This window comes from Ursus arctos, unplaced genomic scaffold (genome assembly GCF_023065955.2).
Source record: "Ursus arctos isolate Adak ecotype North America unplaced genomic scaffold, UrsArc2.0 scaffold_30, whole genome shotgun sequence".
NCBI lineage: Eukaryota > Metazoa > Chordata > Mammalia > Carnivora > Ursidae > Ursus > Ursus arctos.
Window position 1 is genome coordinate 13,714,892 of NW_026622986.1, and position 24,285 is coordinate 13,739,176.

The following is a 24,285-nucleotide window of genomic DNA, read 5'->3' on the forward strand; positions in this document are numbered from 1 at the left end:
GTTGCAGTAAGTGGATATCCAACGGGAAAGAAATAAAGTTGGGTCCAAACCTCAAACTAATAATATACATTAAATCAAAGGGATATTATAAATAATATTGATGGAAATATACAATTTTTATCAAAGATGTACCTGATTCAAATTATTTCTTACAGTCCTCAATTCCTCATCCCGTGTCCGAAGAGTAACTTCAAGCTGTTGTTTCAGTTCAGCTTCTTTATTATACTGCTGTACTTTTCTTTTTAATTGCTCCTTAATTTTTTCATATAACATATCAGTATTTCTTCCATTTTCTTTTTCCCTTTTGAAGGAAAACCTGCAAATAAATGGACTTATTTTAAAATTTGTTTTGTAAGCAATAAAAAGTTCATTTCATGATCTGGTTCCACATATGTTGGTTTACTGTCCAAATGAAATTTCTATTTTTTTTTTTTTTTAAGATTTTATTTATCTATTTGACAGAGAGACAGCCAGCGAGAGAGGGAACACAAGCAGGGGGAGTGGGAGAGGAAGAAACAGGCTCCCAGTGGAGGAGCCTGATGGGGGGCTTGATCCCTGAATGCTGGGATCACGCCCTAAGCCAAAGGCAGACGCTTAACGACTGAGCCACCCAGGCGCCCCGAAATTTCTATGTTCTTAATTTTTTCCTTTCTAGGGCTCATGGTTTTAATTTCTCACTTCAATCTCTTCCAAAAGATATACAGAGTTGAAAAGAAGCAATGAGAAAGCGTTATGCAGTTTGTAGTAAGTTTTAGTCAATAATAACTCGGTAGATATTGTAGGGAAAGAAATTTTGAAATTATTCAAGAAAGTTAGAATTGAAAATTATCGTTTTTTCCCGCATAGTCATAATTACTCTTCCATTAGAATAATTTAGTTACTAATTAAAAAGAGAAATTGCTGTTTATAAATTCACTAGAAGTAGATTTCTACTTCACAAAACATCACAGGTACCTCTAAAAATAATTTGCAGTGTAAGACAGAATCTGCAGATGTCATTTGCACAACATACCCCTGCAGATTACTGTGATCCAGGACTAGGCTAGGGAGTCTAATATCTGTTGCCCTATATATTTTATGTTTCTTCTTCTGCAATACTCTCAGTTGACCTTGTTGATTATTATTCATTTTATTTTTTTAAAGATTTTATTTATTAGAGAGAGAGAGAGCACAAGCAGGTGGAGTGGTAGGCAGAGGGACAGAGGAAAGCAGGCTCCCCGCCGAGCAGAGATCTGGACATGGGGCTCGATCCCAGGACTCTGGGATCATGACCTGAGCCGAAGGTAGACACTTAACCAACTGAGCCACCCAGGCACCCCTATTATCCACTTCTACATACTTCAATGACCACTTTTAGTTATCACAATTCTAGAATGGAGAGGTTAAAAATAGTAAGTGAGCTGCAGGACTTTCCTCAGGTCTTCTTACTCCACTACTAGTGCTCTTGCACCAAACTGCAGTTCTTCTCTAGTGGAAATCATCAATACAAAAGGAGCCTTATATTTCAAAATACTGGTGGTAAATAAGGTAAAATGTATACAGCTCTTAGAAAAATCATCAGATTATTTGCTGCTGCAATAAATTTTATTTCCTCTTCATGATGTTTAAAATGGTAAGAAATACAAAATGGGGGGAAATACACTGAGCTGTTTTATTAGGAATAAAATACTCATCAATTAATTATCATTAGCATATGATTGTTTCAAAAGCACCTTGTAATAAAATAGGATACCACTTGGAGCAAATTGCTACTTGTCTCAAAAGTAGGACACTAACATCCAAAAGAAAGTCTCTGAACAGGCTACACTTTTCCTCCTGTTCGTCAGTGGAAGCGTTAAGCTAACCTCTCTATTAATATAGAGGTGATGAAGTAACTGCCCCAAAACTGAAACATATGTTGTCAGTAGCAATAGTTTTGAGCTTATGGAAAGCTCATCAATTCTTGTGGAAAATAATAAAACCCTCTCCTTTGGATGAGGACATTATGAATGTCACTATTTGACGCTTGCAGACAAATGCATTTAAATTGAGACTATTACTTTAGCCACTGGACCAAAAATGTCACTGCCCCTTATGTCCCGCCCCCATATATATATATATGCTTTACAAATCCTCTATACTTTCCATGATCTACACTGTTGGTTTTTAAAAAAAAAAAAAAAAAAAATATATATATATATATATATATATATATATATATATATTATTTAGATATAAAATAAAAAATTCAGTTTTATCCTAATAGGAACTATATTTATAGCTAAAATTAATAGCTTATTGGAATCCTTGGCTTCTCATATTTGCTGTATGTATATTTTCTGAGTTAAGGGATGGAAAGTAAATTGAAATAAATGTGAATGTTGGCTCTTTTTTTTTTTTAAGATTTTATTTATTTTTAGAGAGAGAGCATGAGCAGGGGAAGAAGTAGAGGGAGAGAGGAGGGAAAAGAATCTCAAGCCGACTCTGCGCTGAGTGCAGAGCCCAACTTGGGGTTGGATCTTACAACCCTGAGATCATGACTTGAGCCAAAACCAAGAATAGGACACTGAACCAACTGAGCCACCCAGGCACCTCAGTTTTGGATTTTTATGTGAAAATGCAGGCTAAATCACCTTGAGACTATGATGGAACTAGTTAAATGTTTTGTAAAGAAATTTTATTTCACATACTATATGTACCTGTAGTTTTACTCTATGACAAATTTAGCTGTCATTTAAATTAAAATTGGAGTTATTCATGAGGAGGATAAAATCCTGTCTTTAAGTAACCAAAACTATATTGAAGAATGTATTCCAAGTAAGTTAACCAGAAACATAGAAACAGATTTATATAAGAGACATTCCTTACAGCTTTAATTAAAGTATAGAAAAATGAAAACCAACCAAAATTCAATTTGTTAAATAATGAGGTTTCCATATGATGGACTTCTATATGGTCATTAAAATTATGATTTGGAATATACATTAAATTATTTGTAGAAGTATTCACCGTTAAGAACTTGCTGTATTATTCAGAAGAATCCCATACTTCACAATACTAAAGACGTTTTCTTCCCTATAAAATCCTAGAAGGTAAGTTAGCAACTACAAAACTTCTCCTACATATCTGTAGTATAAAAGTCAATAGCTCAATGGGTGCCTGGCTGGCTCAGTCGGTAGAGCATGCAACTCTTGATCTCATGGCTGTGAGTTCAAGCCCCACACTGGGTGTGGAGCCTATTTAAAAAAAAAAAAAAAAAAATAGTTCAAATACTTCCTTAAAACCAAGACGTCATACCTCAAACTGCAGAGTTCTTGTTCCCATTCCACTTTTTGCTGCTCCAAGTGCAATTTAATTTCTTTTGTTTGTGATAGCTCCTTTTGTAGACCATTAACCCAATTTTCCAATTCTTTATTTTTTCTTGTAAGTTGCTCACAGTGATCATTTTTAAGTTCTAATAATCTTTCACATGAGAGAACCGCATCCCAAATTTTTAATAAATTAACAATCTACATCAGAGAAAAAACAGAAACAGAATATATAGGGCGCCTGGATGTCTCAGTTGGTTAAACATCCGAGTCAGGTTTCGGCTGAGGTTGTAATCTCAGAGTCCTGGGATTGAGCCCCGCATGGGGTTCTTCAATCAGCATGCAGTCAGCTTGAGATTCTTTCCATGCCCCCTCCCTCCCCCTCTGTTCTTCTCTCACCCCCCTCCCCCCACTCATGCTCTCTCTGAAATAAATTACTTAAATCTTAAAAAAAAAAAAGAAAATATGAGTACTTTTTGCATATAAAGGACTGTGTGCTTTCACATTCACTCATTCATACATTAAACAAATATATATTGAATGACTTCAATATAAAAGATATTATACGGGCACCTGGGTGGCTCAGTCGGTTAAGCATCTGCCTTCAGCTCGGGTCATGATCTCGGGTTCCTGGGATCAAGCCCTGCATTGGGCTTCCTACCCAGCGGGGAGTCTGCTTCTCCCTTCTCCTCTGCCTCTGCCCCTCCCCCAGCTTGTGCACTCTCCCTCTCTCAAATAAAAAAATCTTAAAAAACAAAAAGATATTATACTAAGCACTGCAGATTAAACAGATAAAATCCCTGGCTCTTATTTAGCTTCACGTCTAGTGAAAGGGAAAGACAAAATGACAATTACAAATTCAGATAGTTCCTATAAGGAAACGGAGTTCTAGGATCACATAACATAACGTGATCTACCCTGGGAAGGGAAGATTCCCCGAGGAAGAGAGAACTATTCTGAGAAATGAAGGAGGAGCAGGAAGCAAGTGAGCAAAGGAGGAAGAAGAGCATTCAAGACAGCCTACAGCATGTGCCAAAGTTCCATTGCAATCTGCTTCTGGCCAAGATGGAGTAACAGGTACTGATTTACCTTCCTACCTGAAACAAGCCAAACACAAAAAGATAAAATACATTTTCAAATTATTTTCAAGACAAAAGACTTCAGTCAATGAAGGACAGTGATCCCTGAAAACAAAAGAAGTTAGCCTAACACATACCCGAACTCACTGCCTTGGGAGAATTTCCACTGACCATGACACAGGTGAAAAAACTGAGATAGACTCCACCAGATTCCCTGAGTTGAGATGAAGAAACTGAGAATCTGGTGAAACCAAGGCAGATAGAGATCAGAGGTCAAAACACTGGAGAGAAGAAAGCAGAACAAAGAAAGAACTCTAGAGATCTGCAGAGGGCTCCACTGGTGCTCACACAGCACCAGGGATGGTATCGATTCCCATTAGCCATGCTGGGAAAACTCATAACCTGTAGCACAATGAATACAGTAGGTCTTGCCTCAGCGGTGGGGAACAATGAGCTCTAGGCTGAGCACTACTCTGGATTCACCTAACAATTCATAAGAATAGGACTGGAAAGGGTCAAACTGTTTGTAATCAACTTAGCTATATCTCAAAAGAAAGCATAAAAAGGTAAGTAGAGGCATAGAAGCTATTTTTAAAAAAACCAAATACAACTTACAGAGATGTAAATTATGTCAGACATGAAAAATACACTGGATAGGAATAAACACATATTAGACATCACAAAATAAAAGACTGAAATTGACCTCAGAAAACTGTGAGAAAACTTCAAGTGGCTAATCTACAATTCCTCAAAGAGGCAGAGGAAAGGAACCGGAAAAAAATATTTGAACAAAAAATGTCTGGGGCACCTCGGTGGCTTAGTCGGTGGGTGTCTGTCTGCCTTCAGCTCAGGTCATGATCTCAGGGTCCTGGGATCAAGCCCCATATCGGACTCCCTACTTAGTGGCAAATCTCCGTCTCTTTCTGCCCCTCCCCCTGCTTGTGCATTTTCTCTCTCTCAAATAAATGAATAAAATCTTAAAAAAAAAAAAAGAAAAATGACCAAAACCTTTCTAAACTTAATGAAAACTATACTCCCACAGATCCAGAAGGATCTGACTAGGAGAGAAGAAATGGAAGTTAACTATTATAATTTTCTTAAACTGCATATGATGTGGTAAAACATTACTTGAAGGTGGATTGTGATGCTTAAATCATATACTTTAAACCCTAATCACTAAAATAGCAAAACTAAAGAGTTATAGTGAGTAAGCAAAATACACACACACACACACGTAAATAAAACTAAATCATAGAAATTACTTGATTAATCTAAAAGAAAGCAGAAAAAGAAGAGAATGGGAACAAACAGCAGAAAGGACAAATGGAAGTCAAACAACATGCCCACAGATTCAATTCAACTACATTAACAATCACATGAAATGAAAATGGTCTAAAAGCCTCAATTAAAAGGCAGATTCTCAAAATGGATAAGAAAGGAAGACCTAGGGGCGCCTGGGTGGCTCAGTCGTTAAGCATCTGCCTTCGGCTCAGGGCGTGATCCCGGAGTCCTGGGATCGAGCCCCACATCAGGCTCCTCCGCTGGGAGCCTGCTTCTTCCTCTCCCACTCCCCCTGCCTGTATTCCCTCTCTCGCTGGCTGTCTCTCTCTCTCTATCAAATAAATAAAGTTTTTTTTTAAAAAAAAGGAAGACCTAATTATATGCCACCTATAACAAAAAAATGCACTTTAACACAAATTTGTTAAAAGGCCAGAAATATGATACACCACACTAACACTTGACAAAAGAAGGCTGAGCCTAAGTGGCTATATTAATACCAGACAAAATAGGTAGCAAAGCAAAAAACATTAGCAGCAATAAATAAGGTCATTTTATAATGATAAAAGGGTCAACTGAAAGAAGCATAACAAACCTAAATGTTTACACGTCTATTAATAGGTTCAAAATACATAAAGCAAAAATCGACAGAATTGCAGAGAAACAGGCAAATTCACAATTATAGTCTGAGATTTCAACAGGCAGAAAATCAGCAAGAATGTAGACTTGAACACCACCATTCTTCTCAAGTTTCCATAGAACATTTAACAAAAGAGACTATATTTTGGGTCACAAAATAAATTGTAATGAGAGGGGTAAGTCAAAAGGACTAAGTCATAAAAGTGCGTTCTGTACCCACAGAGAAATCAAATTAGGAATCAAGAATAAAAATAGCTCTGGAAAATACTTGAATATTTGCAAACTATTTAATACATATCTAAATAATCCCTGGGTCAGAGTGCCTGGGTGGCTCAGTTGATTAAGCATCTGTCTTCAGCTCAGGTCATGATCTCAGGGTCCTGGGATCAAGCCCCACATTGGGCTCCCTGCTCAGAGGGGAGTCTTCTCCCCACCCCACCCCCCCCCGCCAAGCTCATGCTGTCTCTCTCTCTCTCAAATAAATAAAATCCTTAAATAACCTCTGGCTCAAAGAAGTAATGAAAAAAGAAATTAGAAAGTATTCTGAACTGAATGAAAAGGAACACATAACATATTAGAATTTCTGGAATCCTGCTATAGCAGCACTCATATGAACATTTATAACACTGAATGTATGTATTAAAAAAGAAGAAAAGTCTCATATTGATGACCTTTGGCTCCACCTTAAGAAATTAGTAAAATAGTAGTCAAAAAAAAGTCTGATAACTTTTGGTTATGTAGAAAATCTGACAGAATTTTTTAAAAAGCCTCTAGAACTAGTAAATAAACTTATCAAGTTTGGAGGATATAGAATCATTATAAAAAATCAACTGTATTTCTATTCATTAGGAATAAACAATCAAAATTTAAAATTTAAAATTTAAATTAAAAATTAATTTTAATTATTAATTAAAAATTAAAACTGCATTGAAAAATAAAAAATAATCACAGGTAATATCATAAAAGATAGAAAGAACTAGACGTAAAAAAGTATAAACTATTACCAAGAAAATTTAAGAAGACTTATATAAATGGAGAGATATACTCTGTTCAGGGTTGAAAAATTCAGTATTGTTAAAATTAATCTGTAGATTCAACATAATCCAAACCTGATTTTCAGAAGACCACAGAGTTTTTTCTCTTAGAAAATGACAAGTGGATTCTACAATGCATGTGGATAAAATAAATAAATGAAATTCATGTGGAAACACAAAGGACCTAGAATAGCAAAAGAGCCCTGAGAGAGAACAAAACTGGAGGACTAACCCTAACCACCTGATTTCAAAAATTATTATAAACTGGTAGTAATTAAAACAGCATGATATTGGTGTAATGAAGGCTAAAGAGATCAATGGGACAGAGGAGAGTCCGTAAATAAACCCACACATATACGGTCAACTGATCCTGACGAAGATGCAAATGGCATGAAGTAAAGACAATACAGCCTTTTCAACAAACGGTGCTAGGACAACTGGATATCCATACGCAAAAAGAATGAACCTGGATCCATACTCTGCATCATAAATAAAAAAGAATACAAAATGGGGGCGCCTGGGTGGCTCAGTCAGTTAAGCGTCTGCCTTCAGCTCAGGTCATGATCCCAGGGTCCTGGGATCGAGCCCCATGTCCAGATCTCCATGCAGTGGGGAGCCTGCTTCTCCCTCACCCTCAGTCTGCTGTTCCCCCTGCTTGTCCTCTCTCTCTGTCAAGTAAATAAATAAAATCTTTTAAAAAAAAAAAGAATACAAAATGGATCACAGATCTAAACGTTAAGACCTAAAACTATGAAGCTTTGCTTTTAAGCTACAAAACTTCTAAAAGAAAGCATGAGAGAAATCCTCTGACCTTGTCCTAGGCAAAGATTTCTTAGATAGGAACACCGAAGGCAAGAATCCATAAAAGAACAAATGCATAAACTGGACTTCACCAAAAAGGAAAACTGCTCTTCAAAAGACACTGTTGAGAGAATGAAAAGTCACAGGCTGGGAGAAAATCTTTGCCAAAAAATAGGTGATAAACTATATCTGGAATAAACAAAGAATTCTCAAAACTCAACAAATCAGAAAACAACCTAATTTTTAAAATGACAAAGAATTTGGACAGTTCAAAGAAAATACACAGATGGCAAATAAGCACATAAAAATATGCTCAACATTATCTTATTAGGGCAATGCATACTAAAACCGTAATGATATATATACTGCATGCCCACCAGAATGGCTAAGATTTAAAAAACTGACAATATTAAGTGTTCATGAATATACAGGGAGAAATTAGAACTCCCATACACTGCTGGTGGGAATGGAAAATGGTGCAACTACTTTACAAAGCAATTTGGTAGTTTCGTAATAAGGGGATATAACGAAACATGAGACTTACAGGTGATAGATATATTAACTGCCTGAATCACGGTTATGGTTTCACAGGAGTATACATATGTCAAAACTATCAAATTATACACTTCATATACATGCAGTTACCTAACTAAAGCTATGGGGGTGGGGAGGAAGCTCTATTATAGGAAAAATCATCCAAACTAGTGGCTGAGACACAGATGGAAAGAAGGATATGAAACAGTACAAGATGAAGCTGAGGACCGTGGTGTTTCACGCTAGAGCAATGAGAAGTAAAAGCTAAGCTTTAAGCAAGGGGGTAACATGACGAAATATAAATTTTTAAAAATATATGATTATGGTTGCAGCGTAGACCAAGATTCTGGGAGGTGGAATGACAGGGAAAACCGTCCTGAGGTTATTTCAGTATCCTAGGAGAAAAATACTGGTAACCTGACCTTGGGTGAAGGCATAGAAGAGAAGCAGAGTCAACAAACACATCGGTGTGCCATTTTCATGACGAAAAGTATAGTGGAAATTATAGCTCTTTGGCTGAGAGTACTCAGCAGTTCTCTGTCTTCATGAAAAACATATTTGTGAGATGAGTAGCTCTATAACAGATCAGTGTTGTGTGGTACAGCACTAGACAAGATGTGCACATATTACTACAGTAATATACATATAAAGGCTTTATATTTATACCACGGTCCTACCTTTACAATCCATGCCAAGTTGTTCAATTAGCAACATGCAACTCCTAAAATCAAAGCAAGGCAACTTGCAATCCTCTGAAGCTGTTCCAGATAATGGAGTTAAGTCATCAAGGTCATCCGTAAAATTAATTTGCTTTTTGATCTACAAATAAATAATAATTTCAAAATGTCCCCCAAATATTTATAAAATATACTAAGTGTAGAGAGATGATAAATACCCATCTTCTTATAAAAGCAAAAACATAGGTACTTTTTTAAAGAACTGATTTTTCTCAAAACAACCTTTATCAATAACTAGTGTTTCTGAATAACATTTTCACAACAAATAGAAATTCCTCTATTTTGTCACTATACCTTCCCTAAAGTAATTTTTTACCATGGAATAATATTTCTGATAAATATTATTTATCAAAATAATACAATAAAGTAAAAATTAAAAAATTAATAAATGAAATAAAATTATATATATATATATATATATATTTTACCTCTTTCTTTTCCTTAGATGTTTTCTTTGCAGGTCTGAAAAAAAAAAAACCAATTCTTTTCAGGCAAACATTAAATACTTAAAATACAAAGAATATCTAAATCATATCTAAACATATTATTAATAATATTAACAAAACATTAAGATCAAATTGACAAAGAGCAAGGGAAAATCATAATGTTACTTACATTATTTGATACAAAGAAATATACCACACTTTTTTGTTAGCATTTTCAATAAAAACAAGCTTTTACTGGCTCTAAAACCTATTTGCAGGGTTCAAACTAAATTCTTATATGAAAGAAACCCTTTCTTAATAATCATGATAGTAGTGTTTTGAGGATTTACTGTGCAGCTACTATGCATTATTATGAACACTTCACTACGTCTCTAGGTATTTTAAGCCTCACAACAATCTTATAAACGTAGGTAATTATATTAGGTATTTTACACAGGAAGAAAAGGAGGCACAGAAATAAGGAACTTCCCCAAGCCCATACAGCTGGTCAGGAGTAGACCCAGAATTCAAATCCAGGATATCTGCCTTCAAAGCATGTGTTTTACAATATGTGGTGAGAGTAATATTTAAGTTTTTCTAAGTAATATGATAGCAAATGAACCTATTATTATTCCATTCCTACCTCTAAGTATAAATAATAATTTCTGAATCTTACACATTTTTTTTAAATAAAAAGACGTCATACTAGGCCATATTTAAAATCTACTTTCAATAAACTAAAGATTTGCTTCTTCTAAAGAAGTTCATCAATGGGCATTCATTTATTCATTCAAATGTTTATTCACGAACACACACTTACTGAGCACACAATATGTGTCAATGACACTGTTGGTACAGGAACCACGGCTTTTGTAATTTGGAACTTTATCCAAAAGTAATAATCTATGATAGATTAATAGTTTATTTTGCAATTGTAAATAAATAAAAGCTTTCCCCTTTCCCCAGATCTAAACAAACATTAACTTAATATAAACAGATACTTCAAAGTCCCTAACAAAATCATAGCTATTCATGATACTGTCAAAGGCACCGAATATCTGAAATCATCAAGGAATGATTAGTTCTATTCAGAATGGCCTAAGTGTTTGCATATTTACTATTATATATAATTTTTTAAATCTATGAATGATAATATCTGCACATTCGATTATATGAGAATACTTCACTGTGGAACCAGTTCTGAATAAACAACTTCTTGCCCCAAAACTACATGAATAGGAGTACTAAGGACAATTACTATAATCTTTAAAAGATAATGTAATACAATCAATAAGGTTTCCAACATTTGGAAATGTCAACAAAATTAAATTAAATAACCATGTCTATCTCTATTGGATCATTTCCAGCAGCATACAAACATACTCTAAAAGCTCCCATCTTAAAATGAAAAAAGAAAGAAAATCCCCATGAATTCCACATTCTTTTTCAGTTATCATCCATTTCTCTGTTACCTTTCCCCGTAAAAATTCTCTAAGGAGTGTTTATACTTATTCATTATAGTCCAGCTTCCATGGTGATTACTAACTGCTCCTTGTCAAAGTCACTTGTCCTCATCTTAACCTATCAAGCAGTGTGTCTGATATACTTGAGTATTTCTTGCCTTAGCCTGTACCGACACTACAGTGTTTTATTTCCTTAAAAAGTAATCACTGCTAGAATTCCTTCAGAGGGAAATAATTTACAGATTTTCCCTTCCTTCATCCTGGTCCATTTCACTTAAAGGGCTGTCGTCATTCACTTGTAGTGGACAATAAGTCGGGGAGTCAAACTTCTCAAAGCGGGGTGTAATCAGAGATTCTTCTGATGTCCATTTTTCATTTTCATCTTTCCTTGCTTCCTTTATACTCAAACGAAGATCACTACTTTAAAAAATCCATTTAAAGTAGCCATTAAAAAGCCATTTTTAAAAAAGATTTTATGTATTTATTTATTTATTTATTTGGGAGAGAGAGAGAGAGCATGAGCACAAGCAGGGGGAACGGCAGGCAGAGGGAGAAGCAGACTCCCCACCGAGCACAGAGCCTGACTTGGGGCTCAATCCCAGGACCCTGAGATCATGACCTGAGCTGAAGGCAGACACTTAATCTTAGACTGAGCTACCCAGGTGCCCCAAGCTAATGTTTTCTAATAATGTTACCATAACGAATAAAAAAAACAATTTTTTGTAAAATCCTGTTACCCGTCTCAAATCATTTATTTTTTTAAAGATTTATTTATTTATTTATTTGACAGAGAGAGAGAGAGAGCCAGCGAGAGAGGGAACACAAGCAGGGGGAGTGGGAGAGGAAGAAGCAGGCTTCCCGTGGAGGAGCCTAATGCGGGGCTCGATATCACAACCCCGGGATCACGCCCTGAGCCGAAGGCAGAGGCTTAACGACTAAGCCACCCAGGCGCCCCATCAATTCATTTATTAATTCACAGAACAGTTATGAAGTCCAACCATTTATAAGGAAATATACATTCCTTGCTTCAAAGACAGATAAATATACAATTATAACACAACATCATTTGTGGGGACAAAACTACTATGGACCTCTTTGTAGGAGCTGTGGAATCAAGCACCATATACCAAGGGACCTAGAAAAAGTCTTGCCTACCATGCATCGGATAACAGGCACAGTCACTACATTCCCAGCTGTGGAACTAGCAATAGCCCATAAATTGGCTTCAGCCCCTTCCTCTCAGCTACATCTGGGAGCCCCTGGAAAACACTGTCTTAGATAATCACCCATGGATGAGAGAGGTTTTCTGGAAAACCAGATTTCCTGCAGAAAAGTTTCAGCACACCACCGGAGGAAAAAAAAAAGAAAAAAATCAGGTTTGGACACACTGGAAAGGTAATCATTAAAGACTACTTCAAATGCAAAGACAGCAATGCAAAACTTCAAAGAATATAAAAAGTCAAGGAAATATGACACCACCAAAGGATCACAATAATCTTCCAGTAATCGATCTCAAACACATGGAGATCTGCAATGTATATCTAAAAAAGAATTCAAAATGGCAGTTTTAAGGAAACTCAATGAGCTACAAGAAAACACAAAAAGCCAACTCACGGGTGCCTGGGTGGCTCAGTCAGTTAAGCAGATTCTGCTTGTCCCTCTCCCTCTGCAACTCCCCCTTGCCCCGCTCACACACATGCTCTCTCCAAAATAAATAAATAAATAAATAAATAAATAAATAAAATCTTAAGAATAAAAAGCCAGTTCAATAAAATGAGAAGAACACTATATGAACAAAAGGAGAAGTTTAATAAAGAGTTGGAAGGGCGCCTGGATGCCTCGGTCGGTTAAGTGTCTGACTCTTGGTTTCGGCTCAGGTCATGATCTCAGGGGCTTGGGATCCAGCCCCGGGTCTGCTAGAGATTCTCACTCCCTCTCTCTGTCCCTCCCCTGACTTGCTCTCTTTCCCGCTCTCTAATAAATAAATAAAATCTTTTTTTAAAAAAGACCTGGAAATAGTAAAAAAGACTAAACAAAAATTCTGAAGCTGAATAATATAGGGAAGGAAATGAAAAAAAACAACAGAAACCACTGACAGGAAAATGGATCCCCCCAAAATCTGTGAATTTACAATGTTCAAATTTTAACTTTCAAATGATCCAATCAGTGGAGAACAAAGAAAAACAGAATGAAAAAGAGTGAGAAAAGCCTACGTGATTATGGAATACCACTAAAAGAAACAATGTGTAAATTATTGCAGTTCCAGAAGGAGGAGAGAGGGGAAAAAAAGACATAAAGCTTCAAGAAGTCATGGGTGAGAACACTCAAACCTGGGGAAACATTTGGACATCTAAGTTTATGAAGCTCACACGTCACCAAACAAACTCAACTTAAAGAGATATTCTCCCAAACACATTATAATAAAACTGTCAAAAATCAAAACCAAAGAGACAATCTTAAAAGCAGCAAGAGAAAAGAAGCTTGTCACCTACAAGTGAACCCTCATAAGGCTATTAGCAATTTCTCAGCAGAAACCTTACAGGCCAGGAGACAGAGGGATTACATATTCAAAATGCTGAAAGAAAAGAACTGCCAACCAAGAATACCATACTGAGCAAAATTATCCTTCAGAAATCAAATCAAATCAGTAAGTTGGATACACATTAATATAATGAAAAAAATTATATGATCATCTCAATATGTGCAGACCAAGCATTTGACAAAATTCAACATCTTTTCATGATAAACACTCTCAATACAGTGGGTACCAAAGTATCACAGCAGCAATGTCCACAAGAGCCAAACTGTGGAAGGAGCCGAGATGCCCTTCAACAGATGAATGGATAAAGACGATATGGTGCATATATATATATAATGGGGTATTACTCAGCCATCAGAAAGGATGAAATCTTACCATTTGCATCGACGTGAATGGAACTGGAGGGGATTATGCTGAGTGAAATAAGTCAGTCAGGGAGAGGCAATTATCATATGGTTTCACTCATCTGTGGAATATAAGAAACAGCACAGAGGATCATAGGGGAAGCGAGGGAAAACTGAATGGAAAGAAATTAGAAGGGGAGACAAACCATGAGGGACTCTTAACTATGGGAAACAAACTGAGGGTTGCCGGAGGAGAGATGGGTGGGAAGATGGTGTAACTGGGTGACAGGCACTAGGGAGGGCACTTGTGATGAGCACTGGGTGTTGCATGCAAGTGATGAATCACTAAAGTCTACCCCTGAAACCAATAATACAATATATGTTAACTAACTTGAATTTAAATAACATCTAAAAAACAAAAAAGAAACAAGTAATATCATGAAAAGGCAACTTAGAGAATGAATAAAAAGATTTGCAAGCCATGAATCTGAAAAATGGTTAATATCTAAAATATATAAGGAATTCATATAATCTGACAGCAAAAAACAAATAATTCAATCAAAAACTGGGCCAAGCACCTTAACAGGCATCTTTCCTCAGAAGATATTCAAATGGCCAACGGTACCAAAAAAGGGGCTCAACATCACTATTCATCAGGGAAACCCAAATCAAAAACCACAATGATATACCCATCACCTCACACCTGTTAAAGTGGCTTTCATCAAAAAGACAAGAGATACCACTGGCAACGTTGTACAGAAAAGGGAATCCTTGTACACCATTATGGGACTGTAAACTGGTACAGCCGCTCGGCAAAACAGTGTGGAGGTTCCTCAAAAAACTAAAAATGGAACTATCATATGATCCAGTAATCCCATTTCTGGGAACGTATCTGACGAAAATGAAATCATTTCTCAAAGAGGTATCTGCACGCCTATGTTTACTGCAGCATTATTTATAGTAGCCAAGACACGGAAACAACCTAAGTGTCCATCAATGGATCCGGGGATTTAAAAAATGTGGTATGTATTTACAAGGGAATATTTTTAGCCACAAAAAAGAGGGAAACCCTGCCATTTGTGACAACATAAATGAACCTGGAGGGAATTATGCAAAGTGAAATAAGTCACACAGAAAGACAGATACTGTATGATCTGACTTACAGTGGGATCTTCAAAAAAACAAATTTACAGACTGGTGGTGGGCCAAAGGGTACAAACTTCCTGTTATAGGACTACTAAGTTCTGAGGGTCTAAAGTACAGAATGCGGATTACAATTAACAATATGATACACTGGGAAGTTGCTAAGAGAGTTGCTAAAAAAGAAATGATAATTATGTGAGGTGACAGAGTTATTAACACTATTATCATTTTACAATATAAAAGTATATTAAATTAATACAGGTATACCTTACACTTACACAGTTATCTGTCAATTATACCTCAATAAATCTGGAGAAAATTCAAAAATACTCATATGCCATTATATACCACTCAAAAATTGCAATAACCTGATTAATTTTGTTTGAAAAGAAAATGATTTGGGGGTGCCTGGGTGGCTCGGTCGGTTAAGCCTCTGCCTTCAGCTCAGGTCATAATCTCCAGGGCCTGGGATCTAGCCCTGCATCAGGCTCCCCGCTGAGCTTCTCCCTCTCCCTTTGCCCCTCCCTCCCGCTCCTGCTCTCTCCTTCTCTCTCACAAATAAATAAAAGAATTTTTTTTAATTTTCTTAAAGAATATGATTTGGTAAGTTTTGTATACTTTCAGCCTACTATTTAATCCTAATATAAAAAGTTAGATTTACCAACAGAAAATTATAATTACCTTTTCACGGACTAAATGCATGCAAGAGAATATTATTAGCAAATAGCTACATAAATTTACAAAAAGACTGAAATTTCCCACAGGAGATTATCAATTTAGGAATTGAACATGAGCCCCTAAGAGCACTGAAAACACAAACAAAGCGAGCAATTATTGTTTTAAAACTGTTACACATATAACTCTCCTAGTTAAAATTTAACACCAAAAGGGGCGCCTGGGTGGCACAGCGGTTAAGCGTCTGCCTTCAGCTCAGGGCGTGATCCTGGCGTTAGGGGATCGAGCCCCACATCAGGCTCCTCCGCTATGAGCCTGCTTCTTCCTCTCCCACTCCCCCTGCTTGTGTTCCCTCTCTCGCTGGCTGTCTCTATCTCTGTCGAATAAATAAACAAAAAATCTTAAAAAAAAAAATTTAACACCAAAAAAGAAGGATCTTCCTGAAAGCAATTATTGAACAATTCTTCTTGACCCAAATTTCAACAAGAAATCTATAATTACAGAATATGAAATCGCTTTCATTTTGAACACAGCTGATAGAAACAACTTTTAAATAGAAAACATCTAGTCAGTCACCTCAAACTTAGGGTGGGGGGGGACACAACTATGAAGCCATGGTAACAAGAAGCCACCACAACCAGTTTTAAATGTGTGTAATTGATCAATGCCCGCTGGCCTCACTCAACAACCAAGCAATGTCAGCTCCTCCCTTCTAAAAGAAAGCCTAAAGAGGGGACAAAATCCCTCCGATACACATGCCTTGAGTGCCAACCAATCGACCAGTCTCACCCAAATTACCATGGTGTTTCAGCTGATGACAAGCCAGTTAATTCTCTGGAAGTCCCCCAAACCTTAAACTCTACTCTTCCCAAACCCTGTATAAGAATAGCGGACTGCTCTGTCAGAAAAGACTGTAAGCGATCAGCAGAGCTCTCTTACTAGTAGGCAATAAATTCCAACTTCATCTTTTTATTTCGGATATTGAGGGCTCATAATCCTCTGGCAAGAATTTTTAAAGCCGTATAATAATTTACCACCATATTTCATTTTCCTTAATAAAATATAAATGAAGTTTGCTATTCCTTTGATCCATTTTATCATGATTAAAACTAACATAAATACCAGTAAAAAAATAAGTAGCAAGTAACCACAGTATTGGGCCCCCCAAATTTAAAAAATTGCATATAACTGGCAGGTTAAATTGTCAGAACGGACCCCTGTCAAACTTTCTTTTTGTTTAAGGGAGAATTAGTATCATGTTAAAAACAATACATGGAGATGAAACGCCATTCACTCAATAAACATTTATTGAATAGAACTACATATGCTAGAACGTTTTCTAGGCACGACAGCTGAAATAAAATGACATCTGAGAAATTACGTCTAGATTTATTAAAGTGAAAATCAGTGGTAACCTTTCAAAAATCAGTTCTGGAGTAGTGGGAGTGAAAACTGCTAGAGACAATTCCAGAGCAAATGGGAGGGAAATCAGGATCAGTGAGTGTACACGGCTCTTTTAAGGACATCATAGCTAAGTGGAATGATCATAGATAATTTTTCTTTTTAGTTTAGTTCAATCCTTACACAATGATGATGTAGTATTTTTGTAACAGTTTGAAGTTTTTAAAATTACATACATGTAGCATTAAGTGTTTCTTAAAAAAATGACAGACCAAGGGGACGCGTGGGTGGCTCAGTCGGTTAAGTCTCTGACTCTTGATTTTGGATCAGGTCATGATCTCAGGGTTTTGGGATCGAGCCCCGCATGGGGCTGGGCTCTCAGTGCCAAGTCTGCTTGTCCCTCTCCCCCTGCTCTCTCTCTCTCTGATATAAATCAATAAAATCTTAAAAAAAAAAAAAAAAAACCGCAGGCCAAGCCATTAAATAATTCACAAAATTATACATCCAAAAGACTCCTTAAAAATTTTCTAGATATGTATTATATAACCCGATTGTCATTTTTTCTCATGCTTAGAAAGACCACAGAAAAACTGTTGAGTTTCAACAGCAGTGTTTCATGCTTGATAAAAATCATCTAACTCTAGGATATCGTCTACTATTCAAAATAATTAGTCATATTAAACTTCTATAAGAGAAGTAAAAGGAGTTTGGAATGCAGAAAATATTCCTATTTTGTAAACTAAATTTTTATCAATTATAAAATACGAAGTCACTGTTGAAAAACCTGGTGTGGTGCATGTAGAAATATATTCTCTTTAAAAGGGAAGGATAACAGCATGCATGCAAGGAACCTTAAAAAGAAGATTCACTGCATTAGCAACATCTTGGCTTACAGCACAGGGGTCATCAAATCAAATGTTTACATAGAATATGGGACAAATCGCTGTATGAAATCTCTTGGTAATATTCAGATCAATCCGAGGGCCCAATATTTGATCACTCCTGCATTAGGAACCAAAACCAAAAACCTAGTAACTAGCAATTTTGTTGGTAATTATGCTAGAGCACCAGTGTAGCAGGTAACTTCCTCTTGCAACTCAGCAGATAGTAACAGTATTCTAAGATTTGCATAAGACATGACATGAAGCCAAACACTTTAAATATACTTTGTTAAACAATCAGTACACTGTAGACCTAAATTCATTTTTTCAAATGGTCACATACTATCTTGTCTTATACGGGAGAAAATTGATGGCTATTTAGACTAGCTCCAACTTTTTGATATGAGAATGCTATAATACATATCCTTAACATATCTGTCATGTTTTGTACATATAATAATGTATAATAAATGTCCTTAGAATGTATGTGTGTATGTGTGTGTGTGTGTGTGTGTGTGTGTGTGTGTGTGTGTGTTTACACAAGTCATGTTTTCCTATAGGATCTAGTCCTGGCAATGAAGCCGTTGGGATAAAGGGACAGCATATTTGAAATTTTTGAAACACACTGCTAAATCACCCTGCAGGAAGGATTTACCAATTTCATCTAACAGCAGTGTATAAGAATGCCTTTTCCCTCACATCTGCTAATTTTGGTTATTATTATTTTAATAAAATATTTATCACTATGACTGCAAAAAATGGTATCTCATTATTTGCATTTTTCTGATTAGCACCCAGGATGGAATCGCCTTACTAAAAATATAAAAAGTTGTTAATCATGAATGTTAGCTCCAACTAGAATTTGTTTCCTAGGAAAATAGTAATTACCTACTATTTACATATTGCTATAGGCTTACCCATCAGAATCTTCATCTTCCATAATGGAACATAGGTGGTTATCAGTTTTTCCACTCGCTCTTTGTTGAATTAGTCCAGTAGCAGCAGCGGCATATATGCTTTCTGATACTGCCAATTTATCACTTTCGTGCCTCTTCCTTTCTTCAACCATCTTTAAAGGAAGTTTGATACTAAGGATAATTGTTACTACTTTACTCATTAAAAAGAACTTTTTCATTAATTACAAATTTTTTAAAGATTTTATTTATCTATTTGTCAGAGAGAGAGACAGAGCACAAACAGGGGGAGGTGCAGGCAGAGGGAGAAGCAGGCTCCCTGCTGAGCAAGGAGCCCGATGCAGGACCCAGTCCCAGGACCCTGGGATCATGACCTGAGCCAAAGGCAGATGCTTAACCGACTGAGCCACCCAGGCATCCCAGAACTTTTTTTCATTAATTCATTCATTTGACTCCTCGTTTGTCATAATTGTAATCAATAAAAATATTTTGTTTAACTTTATCATTACAAGTAATTGCACTTTTTATAAATTCTGCTTCATTTCTATTTGAATAAAAACAGCGTAATTGGGACATGTGGGTGGCTCAGTTGGTTAAGCATCTGCCTTCTGCTCAGGTCATAGGGATCGAGTCCAGAGTCCAGCAGCCAGCTCCTTGCTCAGCTGGGAGCCAGCTTCTCCCTCTGCCACCACCTCCCCCTGCTTGTGCACTCTCTCTCGCTCGCTCTCTCTCTGACAAATAAATAAAATCTTTAAAAAATAAATAAATAAAATTTAAAAATGGAAACAGCAGAATTTTCCAAAATTTTAAAAAGGGCTTTCTACATTTTGTATTCATATCCACACTTTGATACCTAACATTCCCCACCCCACCCCACCTGACCAGCAGATACAAAGAAATAAAAAGACAAAGACACAAGATTTGTCATCTTCTGTCTTTACCACCTGGATTTTGCATAAACAGCCAGATTTAAAGGATGTGACATTGTAGCGCTCCAGGCACAAATAAGAAGCTTTCCTCTTTCTGCACTGAGCTATTCTTTCCCCAACTGCCTTTTACAATTCTTTTCTCATTTGGATCCTAGGGTTATCAAAAATTGACAGTGTTCATTAAAATATATGAACCAAAGGTCACCACAACACAAAAAGAACAGAGCGAAACTGATGTTAGTGTAGAATTTTGGGAAATGAGTCATGCTCCCCAAATTCCACATTCAATAACCATAACACTTTTTAGCTAGAGGGTATAAAAGTAACTGTCACCTTCAATCCCATTTTCTGCTGATAATGGGAGTAAAACCATAAAAGGTTCAATGATTTGGCCAAAGTTCCTGAAGTGGCATTGCCTAGCATTTTATGGCACCAAAAGAGATGATACAATTCCTTAATGCTGAATCAGGTAAGTTATCAAATTCATTAAATTAATCAGATATATTAAAAGTGTGACCTTGACACAGTAAGTTAATACCTTAACTGGGGACGAGGTGCTTTGCTACTTTTTCTTTTAAAGGAGGCGATCTTGAGATTTTTGTCTATTTGTAAAATTCAATTCACCTCAAAAGTCAGTTTTCTCCCTTCAAGTGAAATACTGAAGATTTGCTGAAGGTTTATGCTACTACCTACATTATAAAAATCATACACATCAAATGTACCATACTTTATTAAACACAATACGAAGGTTTGACTCAACAGAAACATGTGAGAATGGTGATTAAAAAAAAAAATGTGGAGGGGGTGCCTGGGTGGCTCAGTCAGTTGGGTCTCTGACTCTTGATTTTGGCTTGGGTCATGATCTCGGAGTCGTGGGATGGAGCCCCACATTAGGCTCTGTGATCAGTTGGGTGTCTGCTTTTCTCCCTCTCTCTCTCTCCCTTTGCCCCTCGCCCTGCTCATGCTCTCTCTCTAAATAAATGAATCAATCCTTAAAAATAATTCTGTTTAAAAATAAAGGGAAAAAAGTGATGAAATACAAATATTTGTTTTTAAAAATATCTCAAAGTGGTCGTGTTGGAATTCTAAGTTCCAAGAGTGAGTAAAGCAGAGAACATTGCACATACTGAAACGATAAATAGAAGCAATAGATTGGGTTAGCTCAAATATTTGTTTATCACCTTTCTCTTAGTCATTGCTTCTTTCCCATTTTATTGTTTATGGAAATGCAACTTATATTTAAGCCAACAGATAAAAATAAAAACCCCAGAGATGGGGCACCTGGGTGGCTCAGCAGTTAAGAGTCTGCCTTGGGCTCAGGTCATGACCCCAGGGGCGTGGGATCGAGGCCCACATCAGGCTCCCTGCTCAGCACAGTCTGCTTCTCCCTTTCTCTCTCCGTCTGCCTCTCCCTCTGCTCATGCTCATAACATGCTTTCTCTCTCTCTCAAATAAATAAATAAATCTTTTAAAAAAACACGCTAGAGATTATTATATGTTTCTTAAAGATTTATTTATTTTAGAGAGAGAGAGCATGAGCAGGAGGGGCAGAGGGAGAAGGAGAGAGAAATTAAAGCAGACCCCACACTGAGCGCAGAGCCCAACGCGGGGCTTGATCTCACAACCCTGAGATCACGACCCACGCCAAAACCAAGAGTCAGATGCTCAACTGTGCCACCCAGGCACCTCAAGATAACTGCATTTTTTAAGCCATTTTCTTTACCATTAGTCTGGTTCATGAGGTCACACGGTACCTAGCTAAATTAGTTTCCCAGTTCATATGCCACTTGGGAGACTGACAGAGAAACTTAAGGAAAAGAAATCATAAGAATGCTTCCTGCACTCCTATCATTTACATAGCAGAAATAATCTATTTCCAAACACAATTACATATTTAGACAACCCATCTTATACACAAAGTTTTTTCATAAGTGGAAAATCAAAATGGCTCAGATAATGATAAAGAGAAAAAACAAGACAACAGCAGTAAAGTGAACTCTACCTCTTTTTGAAGTTGAACGTTCTCATTTTCCAATGACACGAATTCTACCAGTAACAGGCCCATCTCATTCACACACTTTAGTATATCTGGCTGTAATCCTTCACTTCGATAGACTTCTGATGTTCTGTAACTACATGATGGAGAAGAACTCACATGTTCTAATTCAGGTTCCATGCTTCTATAGTTATTAGTACTGTCGTTATCTGCATTTAGTGGCTTCTGAAAGGAGTCTTTTGTTTTCTTGGAAGTGTTTGTAACAGCAGAAATATTGTGCCTTTTCATTTGAAGCATTTGTCTCATTTCATGGGAGCACGCAAGCCAAAAATCAAAAAGCCTTCTTAGATCACTAGACGGAGGTATACATCCAACGTCTAATTTACAATTAGTGCTATTTTGGTTCATACTTGGTGACATTCGCATATCAAATTCTTGGTCCTCTTTCACTTCAAACGTAACGAGTGGGTTCCTTACGTTTTTATTTTCTGTATCACTATTAAAACTCTCATTTTTGTTAAAAACGTGCTCAGTGTCTAGTGTACCATTTTCACAGTCTGATTTATTTCCACTGGATGAAATATTAGAAGATGACTGGCAAGGACTCAGAGTTTGGACGAGAAAGAATGACCTTTTCGAGACTAGGCTCTTTTTGTTCAGGAAATGCCTGAAATACTACAGGGACAGGCACTGCAAATGCATCTTTTTTCTCACAACCAAGTCTATCATTTGTTAAATGAGAAGGTATTTCCTTTAAGTTTGCTCCTTCTTTAAAGTTACCATGTCGTGATTCTTCTTTAGGATAAGTAGTAATTTTGTCCTTTTTACAAATTGCACCAAATTTCCGCTTTAACTTTACTGGTGATGGGTTTTACATTAGTTTTCCACTCTAATTTGCCTTTTCTGTTCCACATTTTCTCATCCTTTTGCACAGAAGGATGTACTGAATATACAGATAGATCATCCTCTCTTATCACATTTCTTATTCATTTCTGGTTCTCGAGCCATTTTTTGTAGATGCAAAAGTGGAATGTTACCTTGATGGATCTGATTTTCAGATGTCTTTTCTGCCAGGATACATGTTTGTAAAATAACTTTATCCTTATGTAATCAAGTATGGACAAAGAAAAATTAGAAAACAATTAAAATTTAACTGTTAAATTTCTTAAGCTATGTTAGGCTGCTCCTAAGTCACTGGATTGTCACTAAGAAGTGAGAATAACTCACCCTAGCCTAAGACAGAAGAAAAACATAAATCCATAAACTTCATTTTGTCAGTTTTTTGGAACTAAACAATTCATTACACGTTACAGCTACCAAAAAAGGAATTAGATGATTTTTAATGCTACAAACTTAAAACACTTTATCTCACCATACCTTAAATAGTGAGCCCCTACAGTGCATGTGAGGATATTTTTTGAAGATTAATAACTAGAGAATAGGCAAACGTTAAATTATTAGAAGCCAAAATCAATTAACAGCAATCAGAAAGAAAACCAAATTCCTAAATTTTAATTCAAATTCTATACTATGATAGTGTTATACGTCACTATACATTATCTGCTTGTATCCAGCTCTAATATATTGTAATGCCCACTGAGTGGATACAAAAAATTTAATAAGACTCACTGATTTCCTATGCTGAAATGAAATAACTGAAAAAGTTATTATTACTCAAGCACAAAGGTCCCATCCTGGAAGGAGTGACTCTACAATAGGCAATTGTGTTGATTTTATGACCCCACTCTCTGAAGTCAACTACACAGAGATCACAAGGCAAAATAAATCTTTAATCTGGGCATTAGTGACTGGCAGTACACAACTGCACATTTTGAACCACTGAGAATAATTACTCCTACATGAATCTAAGTCAGCAGTCATTATTGTCACACTGCTCATAATTTAACTACTTACACAGATGATTCAAAATTTGATGTTACCTTCTTTATCATGTAAAAATTACAAAAATGCAAGCAAACAATATTCATGAATTTTTTTTGTCTCAATTCCAAGGATAAAGTTTAGCTGTAAGTTACTACAAATTCTAACAATATTTTAAGTTTTGTAACTTGTAAAATTTTAGAAAAACTAAATATTAAATTATAATCTGTTGACTTCAATATGTCCGTTCAAAAGATAATTTCGTTTGAGCTAGGTTACATTATTAAAGCAGGGAAAACCATATA

At 36.3% G+C, this 24,285-nt stretch overlaps 2 protein-coding genes across 2 annotated transcripts in view; one reads left to right on the top strand and one right to left on the bottom strand.

Annotated features, from left to right (window-relative positions):
* The window catches only part of LOC125282795 (ankyrin repeat domain-containing protein 7-like), a 117,770-nt gene that overhangs the window by 88,857 nt on the left and 4,628 nt on the right, over positions 1 to 24,285 (top strand). The window lies entirely within an intron of this gene.
* LOC125282791 (coiled-coil domain-containing protein 144A) lies at positions 74 to 23,088 on the bottom strand. The gene is made up of 8 exons (XM_057304646.1): positions 22,106 to 23,088; positions 19,178 to 19,329; positions 9,818 to 9,851; positions 9,330 to 9,471; positions 8,129 to 8,239; positions 4,058 to 4,110; positions 3,277 to 3,488; positions 74 to 316 (listed from the first exon to the last, which is right to left on the bottom strand). The coding sequence occupies exons 1-8, from the start codon at positions 22,523 to 22,525 to the stop codon at positions 121 to 123; spliced, it is 1,320 nt and encodes a 439-aa protein (XP_057160629.1). The 5' UTR covers positions 22,526 to 23,088; the 3' UTR covers positions 74 to 120.